Genomic DNA, 10,539 nt, shown 5'->3' with positions numbered 1-10,539 from the left:
ATGTTAACCAATAAAACTAATGCTTAGCAATAATAATCTACCCTAAAAAACCTATTGACCCGAGCCTAATATTACGGAGCAGTCCTCTCAGACTTTGTGTGGCACAACCAAAGGCCAGCCAAATCGTCCGCTTATGATCAGGATCTACTGGTTTCGTCTTGCAAAGATCAATAGATCGCTACCAGCGATGCGTTCATAGTGCAAGTACAACTAGGCATGTACGACTCCTTACTTGCTGGGAACGTGCTCGATAAAGGACGAGACAAGCCCAACAAACCCACACGTTAAGCACAATATAAGAAATTCAGTCTTCCAATATTTGGTCCGTCACAATAAGGCCACCCCGACTCGAAAAGTTAAAAGAGACATATTTACAATGTATATTAACTTAAAGGGTCAAATATGGTACTTATAAACCTCTAAACTTCCAGTCTACTCAAAGACAAGTAACCAAAGAAAGAAAGAAAGCAGCAAGTGCAAGATATAGATACAGATGATAGATTCACTCATTGATCTCTAGTCTAGTCTAGTCTCATCACTTTTAACTGCTTATTATTCGGTAATCCGATTATCTCTCCGGTCAACTGTATCTCCAAATCTGAATCACCCAAATGGCAGCAGAAGGCTCTAAAGAATCAACGTCAAGTAGTGTCACTCATGATATTATTGTTGAAGATTCCGAAGATACCCTCAAATCTGCTCCTAATTCCCCCAATTCTTCCACTCAGAAGGTCTCATTCCATGTTCTGCTTTAGTTAATTTTGATTTTATGAGTTGATAGTTGTTTTTTTAATTTCTGAAATTAGGGTTTGGGTTTGGGTATTTATTAATTTGAATAATTAGTTTCATGTTATGCAAATTTGGAGAGAAATTAGTCATTTTACATGATCTTATAGTTCTAGGTTATTGTTGAATCTGCAACATTAAGCTACTATACAGTGTTGCAAAAATCGCTAGTCGGTGGTCGGGCGGTGGGGTGGGGACTAGCGATTAATCGGGATTAGTCGAGATTAATCGGGATTAATCGGATCGGACTTTAATGTATATTTTTCAGTTTTATACTTACACACACACATTTTTATATGCAATTTTCTGTTTTATACATACACAAACATATTTTGGTCGGAAATTGGCTATAATCTCGCTGGAAGCCACTAGTTTTTGCTGCAATCTCGCCGAAAATAGTTGATTTGGGTCGGAATCTCGCAGGAAACCACTGATTTTGGTCGGAATCTCGCCGAAAATTGTCAATTTTGGCCGGATTTGACCGTTAACCGATTAATTGGCCGACTAGCCCAAAATTAATCAGTGAAGTGGGCACTAGCGATTAATCGGGGATTAATCGGTGTCTAGTCGGGATTTTTGCAACACTGCTACTATATACATCACTGCATAATGATAAACGGCTCGTCTTGCATGTAGAGATCCGTAGGGGCTTATAGTTTAATTGGTTGAAACGTGCCGCTCATAATCTTAAGCATTAAGTCATTTCTTAATGGAAGAAGCCAATACAAATGCCTGATATCATCAAGTTTGAACGTCTGACAACCGAAAAAAAAAAACAACTATGTTATGTTGAAATTTTCAGTTTAAACCATCATTTTCTAAGGGGTCAACTAGAAACTTATATGACATGCTATTGACTTTATGATGAACAGGCTTTTTATGCTGTTCTTCAGAGTTGGGTTTCGAAGAAATTCATGACGGGATGGTAAAGCTCAAATCTTTTGTGTTTTTATACTATGATTGTTTCTGTTGTTACTATAACTGGTCTTCTTGACTTATATTATATTCTGAATATTTCAGTGTTGTACTCTTTCCCGTGGCTGTTACATTCTTTGTGACATGGTGGATTGTACAGTTTTTTGATGGTTTCTTTAGTCCTATCTATGAAAGACTCGGTGTTGAAATATTTGGTGAGTCATCTACGTCTACCTCATGTGAATTTTGGTTAATATTGGTTAACTATAAACTATAATTTACCTATTTACCCCTTCTTTTTTACCTAACTTTGATGTCCATTTACAAAACAAATCTCTCTGAAAATTTTGGTCATTTTATGTTTTTATGTGCATGGGTCGGTTTTGTCCCAAAACTTAAATCATAACTGAACTTTCGGTTAACCAGCCAATGATAACTGAGTGATTTTGGTTAATTGGTTTTACATGTTGGTTCAGTTCGGTTATGGGTTGGTTAGCCGTGAATTAGATATGGTCTTGAAATGTTTGAGCCTGACTAAAATGGCCCAAAATAATGTAATTGGGCCTAGATTTGGTCTTGTAGTTTGTTACATTCATGTATATAATAAATATATTAGTATATATACAGTGACTATATCAGTAACCTTCAGTGAATAATAAGTATATTAGTATATATATAGTGAAATCAAAACATATTGACGCAGTGGGTTTGGTTATTGAAGTCTGTTATTGCATGCTTAACTGAAACCGAACAGAACCATCAGTTAATCTAATCACTTAAACTGAACCATCGGTTAATTCAGTTATCAGTTAGAAGTAGGTCGGTTTGTTGGTTATAAGAAATATGATCTGTTTTTGATTATTCAATATAACATGATCACTTCCAAAAAGAAACTACAGATATTCTCTAATATGTACGTTTTGAGTAGTTATTACTTATTTTAATTTTATTATAATGTATATTTCACTATAGTTTAATATTTATACAATTGTGCAGGTCTTGGATTTCTTACATCATTAATCTTTATATTTTTTGTGGGAATCTTTGCTTCATCATGGATGGGTGCTACTGTTTTTTGGGTAGGAGAGTGGTTTATAAAAAGGATGCCGTTTGTAAAACATATTTACTCGGCATCTAAACAAATTAGTGCTGCTATATCTCCAGGTACTTAGGGGGTGTTTGGGATTCCTTATTTTTATCTCCTTATAACTTATTGACTTTTGCAAGTTAAAAGAGTGTTTGGATAATATGACTTTTTAAATTTTTAAAGAAGGAAAAAGGAGTTTTGATAAGTTAGGATATTGTAACTTATCAAAAACTCCTTAAATAAGTGAAAAGGAAGTATAAATAAGGAATCCCAAACATGGCCTTACTGTTACATTCGGTTCTAATGTTTCATAATCAAGATTGATAAAGGAGATATGAATAATTAGTAATTTATGATCAGAAATGAGAGTGAGATTTTAAATTGTTCACTTGCGGTTTCTTATTGATTAGACTTGTAGAAGTTACTTGAGTTTGAGTATTAACAATCAAAGACAAAGATTTAAGTTCTTAATCAAATTATTTGCTGTTTGGTACTAAAATACATCTTTTGTGACAGACCAGAACATCACTGCGTTTAAGGAAGTCGCCATCATCCGTCATCCTCGTCTGGGAGAATATGCTATTGGTTTCATTACATCATCAGTTGTTCTTATGGTACTTTGATTTCCATTAATAGTAGTTATCTCCATATTGAAGTAACTTATTGCGATTGAAACTAGATATCCTTGTTTGCTAAAATTTTTAATACCCCCTCCCCACCCACTCACACACACACACACACGCGCGCGCGCCCCACCGACCTCTTCACCAACATTCCAGGTAAAAATACTTGAATATTTTGAACATTCAACTCAGTGTCAGTTTTGAAACAGATATCAGTAGGGGCGTGTATGGGTCGGTTTTAGGCTCAACCCGACCAAAAACAGAAATTTTGGTTTTTGTGTTTTATAACGGTTCAGTTTCGGTTTAGTGGTTTTTGGATTGGGTTTGGTTCGATTTCGGTTTTGCCAGTTAGGCCTGTAACTTTTGGCATTAAAAGAATATTTGCCCAAATTCATATTATAAATTTGGGCCTAAATATTTTTGTTAATTAACTAGTTATTTTACATGTGGGGCTGAAATATTTGGGTTACCCTATTTATAAGGTCTTACGAATTAGTTAAAATTCAAAACTAAAAATTCAAAATACATAAATTCAGTTCGGTTTGGTTTTTTCGGTTTCAGTTATAAATGTGTTTGTGGGTCTCATTTAATCTATATTAGGAGAAATAGTGTGTTGCTGTTCATCGTACAAAGAAGCTGACTTTTGGCATTTGCATGTTAAAAGAGTTGACTTTTATGTAGAAAATTAATCAAAGTTTGTTACTTGAGGAATAATTTGTGTATCACATGAAACAAAAAGGAGTTCTGGATTAGAAACATTTGGCAGTAAAGGGATAAAATTGGTTAATTTATATGGACATTTGACTTTTTTGAAACGAGAAGTTGACTCTTGGAATATGTATGGTTTATGCAGAGGGAAAATGGAGATGAAGAGTTATGCAGTGTTTATGTCCCTACAAACCATCTTTACATAGGTGATGTATTTCTGGTCAACTCTGAAGAGATCATCAGACCAAATTTGTCGATTCGAGAAGGCATTGGTATGTGACTTTTCTTCCATCTAATAATCATATCATTTACTTTAGTAATAATTATAAACCTTTTTGGAAAATGCCAAACATATCCCTTGGGACCTTGGTTATAGATTGTTTTCGTGGTTAAAAGTACAATAATTTTAGCACATGTGTTTAACAATTTATAGGTGGTTGTTAAATTGGTTGTTTGGTGCGTTTAGGCGTTTTTAGCTCCAAAAAGCCACATCATCCGGTATATCATGTAAAACTCGTTTTTGGCACCTGTTTATGCAGGGTAGTTCTTGGCAAAGAACTAAGTAAAGGGATAGTGGTGGGTCCCATGTAATGTTTTGGTATATATATACTCTTGCTAAACTAAAATATCATATACGCCCTTACAAAATAGCTAAAATACAAAATTTATACCGATTCATTAAAGACAATTTATAAATGATCATTTTACCCTTATTTTTCTATAACTTTAAAATTTCATATATGGTCATCTTTAACTTCAAATGTTTTTATTCACCTATTTTTAGCTCAATTTTTTCACTTACTTTTAGCTTATAACTTTTAGTTTTTTATTTGACTCATAAGCAATAATTTTCTCAAAATTTTAACTTTCTTGCTTCTTTTATACTATGCATACATCCGAGTTCGATTATCTGCTTCGAACATATAAATACTATTGTTCAATTATCTTTCGTTGAGAAAACAAAAGAGACACGACGGTCAGTACGCTTGCATATTGCCGATGTTGATCAAAATCTAAATAAAAATAAAGTTTAGACAAATATAACTGAAAGACGTAGGATGGTCATTAAGTAAAGGCTCATTAAAGTTGGGAATGCATGATATTTTTAGTTTTGGCTAGGTTTATATGTAATTTTTGAAGTTTGTTTAGAGTATATCTGAAATTAATCCTACATTAATAGATTATATGTATATAGAGAGTTATGAGTGGTTAAAAGTAAAAAAGATGGTGTTGATGTGTCAATGTTTTTTGGTTCCTTTACTGAGTGGGTTTTTGATGTTTTTTTAAATGAGTATTTTTCAGATGTGGTAGCCGACTAAGCACGTTTATACGTTTTTTTAGGTTTCTGTACTTTGGATGGTTAGGTATCGTTTTTTTGCATGTTTAGTTTATTTTTGTTTACTGATTTGTGTATTAATTATTTCAGAGATTATTGTTTCTGTGGGTATGTCGATGCCGCAGTCGATATCTCCTATAGAGAGGGTCCCGCGTGCAAACGATAGGGTTCCGCTAAATAGAATGATGTAGAAGAGATTGCGTTTGTTATGAGTAAAATTAAAGGTTTATATTCTTGTATTCATATATTGTTTTTGCTTTGTATAAAATTTATGTTATCTGGATGTCTTACATCTCCGCAAGTCTTTATTCTTATTTCTAGAAAGATTGTGTTTGCTGACTGTTTAAAGAGTGATAAAAGAAAGTTGAAGAACAAATAGGTTTGGGTTGGGCACCACTTGATAATAAGAAACCGGCATTGGATACTGTCCCTAAAAACTTAATTGAAAAGTTATTCTCTTAATGCTATAGAATGTATATACTGAGGTACAAATGAATTTTTACCGGAGTTAATGACTATTCTTAAAACTTTAGTAGTCAAATAGAATATGAATCTCTAGTTGTAATCCAAATCCCAACTCAATGGGTTCGTTCCGTTGAGCCAACTACAATAGAATCTGAATAAAATTCATTGAAAATTGAAAACCGAGTTGTATCTAGAATAGACGTGCACAAAAAAACCGGTTCCGGAACCTAACCGGTGGAACCGAACCGGAACCGGTTCCAGTTCCAACCCGGTTGGAACAATACCCGGTTTGGGTATTTTTGTACCCGAAAATCGGGACCGGTTCTACTATATATATTTCAGTACCGGTTCCAACCCGGTTCCTACCCGGTTATTATTTGGAACCGGTTCGGGTCGTACCCGGAAAAACCGGTTCCGACGGTTTTTTTTTCAAGGGTCAAACAAAAAGTCAAACTAGCCGTTGGAACCGGTTCCAACGGTAATATAGCCGTTGGAACCGGTTTTTTAGACACCAAATAGCCGTTGGAACCGGTTCCAACGGTAATATAGCCGTTGGAACCGGTTTTTGAGGCAATATATCCGTTGGAACCGGTTCCAACGGTAATATAGCCGTTGGAACCGGTTTTTGGGCCAAACCTATATATAACTTGTTTCCATTACTTGTTTCACCATTACTTGTTTCCATTACTTGTAATTATTTGTTTTGGTAAAATTATTTGTAACTTGTTCGACTAATTATTTGTTTTGGTAAAATTATTTGTTTCGACGAAGAAGAATTGTACTATATGTTTTATTATAATTTGTTCGATTAATTTTTGTTACTTTTTTAATAACGGCGAACATTTTATTTATTTAAAAACTAACTATTACAAACATTATTAACACATAAACGATACTAAACATAACAACTAAAACATAAAAAACAAAGTCCGTCGTTTTAATCCGGGAATACTTATTTTTGGGTTGTAGAGTCGGACAACTCTCCCACTTCCTTTTTTTTATCTTCCAATCTTTTTTTCTCTCGACAATACTTATTCGTATGTTTTCGTAATGTCGAGTTGGACCCTGCTTTAAGAAACTTCGAGCAATATTTGCAACGTGCCAACTCATGTGAGTCGGTCATGAGACACAAATCGTAATGGACCCAAACATCGGGGCATCTTGTTGTTTCGATCACCATAACAACGTCATCATTGGATGCCATTTGTGGTCGGTTTAAGGTTAATTTTGGTTTGTAGTGTGTTTTATGGTTTTGGAATTGGAGTGTGTTTGATAGTTTTGAAACTTGCTATTATTAGTAAGAAAATACCCTATTTATAGTTAAAAAACCGGTTCCAACGGTCAAAAACGGCTATATAGCCGTTGGAACCGGTTCCTAACGGCTCTAATTTTTAAATTTCAAAAAAAAACCGGTGGAACCGGTTTTTACGTAAAAACCGGTTCCGGTTCATACCCTACCGGTTCTTAAAAGTTCGCATATCTGGGCACCGGTTCGGGTCGGGAACCGAACCGGTTCCTGACTGGAACCGGTGTCATTCTCTACCCGGGTTGAAAAAAACCGGTTCCGAACCGGTTCGGGTTTTCAAGGTGTACCCGATTTGTGCAGCTCTAATCTAGAATAGTGTATTTTTTGGTCTTACAATATGAAAAATACGTAATTTGAATATACCTGTTGCAGTGTTATGCAAGAAAATGCTTCAAGAAATCAGACATTTATACCGAGTTTTAAAAGCCAGAAGGAAACAACAAAGATCTGAAAAATTTGTAAAAGAAGAAAAGAGCAAAATGTAGAAAGAAAAATATGTGACATAATCACATAAATACCTTAGACGTGCACAATATCAGGTTTTATTAAAACCCGGAATCGGGTAGGAACCGGTTTTTTTTTGTCATTGGGTACATAATGGAACTGGTTCCAGTCAGGAACCGGGTAGGAACCGGACCCGACCCGCTGGAATGAAATGGGAACCAGTGGAACCGGGTAGGGTAGGAACCGGGCCCGGGTTTTACGCAAAAACCGGGTACACCGTTTTTTTTTTGAAATTTAAACAAACTAGCCGTTAGGAACCGGTTACAACGGCTATATAGCCGTTTTTGGATTGTTAGATTCGGTTTTTAAACATTTACACCTTACACATACTATAAATAGCATGGTGGTGTGTAGAACTTGCTAAACCACTTTCAAAACTCAAACACACTTTAAATCACAATTAAACTTAAACCGGTAATCAATGGCAAGTAAGGTAGGTGTTATTATGGTCATCGAAACAACACGATGCTCCGAGGTTTGAGATCATTATGATTTGTGTGTCATGACAGACTCATAAGAGATGACCCGGTGCAAGTACTGTACCAAGTTTCTGAAAGCGGGGTCGAACTCCACCTTACGCAAGCATACCAATAAGTATTGTCGTGAGAAAAAAAGTTTGGATGCCAAGAAAGCGGAAGCGAGAGAGTCGCCCGGCTCTACAACTCAAGCACCTACCGCCGCCGGTAACAACGCTTAATCGTTGTAGAACGGGGGATTAAAACGACGGACCTTGTTTTTTTATTTTAACTTGTTATGTTTAATATTGTCATGTTTAATAATGTTTGTAATATGTGTTGTTTTTTATAATAAAATATTCGTCGTTATTGCAATCAATTGAAAAAGTAACAAAAAATAAAACATGACTAATAAGAAATAAAACATTACTAGTAATAAACAAAGCAAAACTAGTTAATAAATAAAGCAAAACTAAAAATTACTTGAAATTTGATCGTGTTACAAATGATTTTACTAAAACAAATAAATATTACAAATCTTCTTAGTCTTCATCCTCGTCTTCTTCACCATCCGAATTCCCGGAAGAAAGCCCTTCCTCCACCTCCTCATCATGAATAGGACGCTCTATTGGTATTTCGTCTTCAAAGTTTGCCTTGTGTTGTATATGATTCACCGCATCCAAATGATCCTTTAGGCAAACGCAAACCTCTAGAGACTCGGGAGTTAGTTTTGTTCTTCGCATTGATAATACCCTCCCACTAAGAGAAAAAACTGATTCGAAAGCAACCGTTGAGGCTTGGATGTTAAGCAAGTCACAAGCCATGGCGGATAGAATAGGAAATTCGTTTTGTTTTCCTTTCCACCAAGCCAAAATATCAATGTCGCGAATTTCATCGACCGTTGCGCCCTCAACATAGTTTGCTCCACTATATCGACCAAGTTCACTAGTTGGTGTGTTTCCTCTTTGCCTCTTAGCGGCCGATTCACGAACCACATTCATCAAATTTATAAGTTTGTCCTTGCACGAATTACTTTTCGTTGTTTGCCTCACAAAAGACGACCTTGCGCTTGGACCATAAGTTGAAAATAATGGTCATAAAGTTCTTGAAGGATTTTGTTAAACTTTTCCTTCGCTTCCGTCGGCAACTTCGGGCCGATCTTGTGCATACCCATGTTATCAAATATTTCCTCGATCAATGTCTCAACCCCGTTAACATTCCAATAAGGGTTTAAAGCAGCGACACAAGTAAACACCAGCAATATGTCATCATAATATTTTAAAAACTTTTCATTCATTACCGTAATAATATCATTGAAGAGTTTGTTCTTCTCGTCAAACTCTCTAAAATTCAAAGACATGTTGTGAAATTCTTGCAAAACCCAACAACTAGTAGGATAATAAACTCCTGATAACTTAGTTGTTGCAGTTTTGAACACATCAAGATACTCCAACAAATAACCGACATTGACCCAAAAACTTTCGGGAAGCATATTGGCCTCGCATCGATCAAAAAGATTGTTATGAAAACTTTGTAAAGTTTGGCGTTGGGCAAAAGCACACTTGAGCATATGACAAGTTGAGTTCCAACGGGTTGGAACGTCCCAATTCGGCCCCAAATATTTTCTTTTAACCGATTTGCAATAGTTCTTATATTCAAGATGTCTTCTTTTACCACTTTTGAAAACATATTGTAACATAAGTCTAAAGCAAGTCAAATCTTGACCCATGTTTTCATTGCCGAGACCTTGTTGAACAACCAAATTAATAATATGTGCAACACATTGAACATGAAAAAAATTCCCGTAACAAGGTGGTGAATATTTTATGATAAATTTTTCGGCTGCCTTTGAATTGTTTGATGCGTTGTCAAACGACATAAAAAATATTTTATTTTTCAAGTCATAAATCGTTATAACCTCATCAACCAATTTAAACAATTTTCGGCGGTATGTGGGTACAAGAAGTTTTCAAAAGCGATTGTGCGTTTCATCAATTGCCAAGACACCGGATCAACCCAAAAAGCGGTGACACAAATGTATGATTCGGGTAACCCGTGTGGTGCCGACCAAACATCGCTAGTTAAACTCACCATCGATTCTAAAGTTTGAAAAAATCAATTAACTCTTTTTTTTGCACACTCCCACAATTTGATACAATGACGTCTTAGGGTAGTATGACTTACATGTGTGTATTGCGGTTGTAGAGTTTCTCGAATCAAGGCCGTCAACTCCGGGTCGTCAAAGTGGTTAAACGGAAAACCTCATTGAATAACGAACTTTGCCATTCTATCTTGAACACGGTTCGTGTTGTAACGAAAGAGTGTACCATATTTACCCAATTCCACTTGATCGC

The 10,539-nt window shown here is 35.5% G+C and overlaps 1 protein-coding gene across 1 annotated transcript; it reads left to right on the top strand.

The window, feature by feature from the left end:
* Nucleotides 1–502: 502 nt before the first annotated feature.
* Nucleotides 503–5,794, top strand: LOC143540523 (protein LIKE COV 2-like). Its single transcript, XM_077033556.1, has 7 exons — nucleotides 503–731; nucleotides 1,659–1,711; nucleotides 1,807–1,916; nucleotides 2,698–2,865; nucleotides 3,305–3,402; nucleotides 4,265–4,391; nucleotides 5,546–5,794. The coding sequence occupies exons 1-7, from the start codon at nucleotides 612–614 to the stop codon at nucleotides 5,644–5,646; spliced, it is 777 nt and encodes a 258-aa protein (XP_076889671.1). The 5' UTR covers nucleotides 503–611; the 3' UTR covers nucleotides 5,647–5,794.
* The last annotated feature ends 4,745 nt before the right edge of the window (nucleotides 5,795–10,539 follow it).

Source organism: Bidens hawaiensis, unplaced genomic scaffold (assembly GCF_021521415.1).
Source record: "Bidens hawaiensis isolate Kalapana, Puna unplaced genomic scaffold, B.hawaiensis_p1.1 tig00012269_1, whole genome shotgun sequence".
In the NCBI taxonomy this organism is placed as follows: Eukaryota; Viridiplantae; Streptophyta; class Magnoliopsida; order Asterales; family Asteraceae; genus Bidens; species Bidens hawaiensis.
The sequence above is the reverse complement of the archived record's forward strand: the minus strand, read 5'-3'. Positions and strand labels throughout refer to the sequence as shown.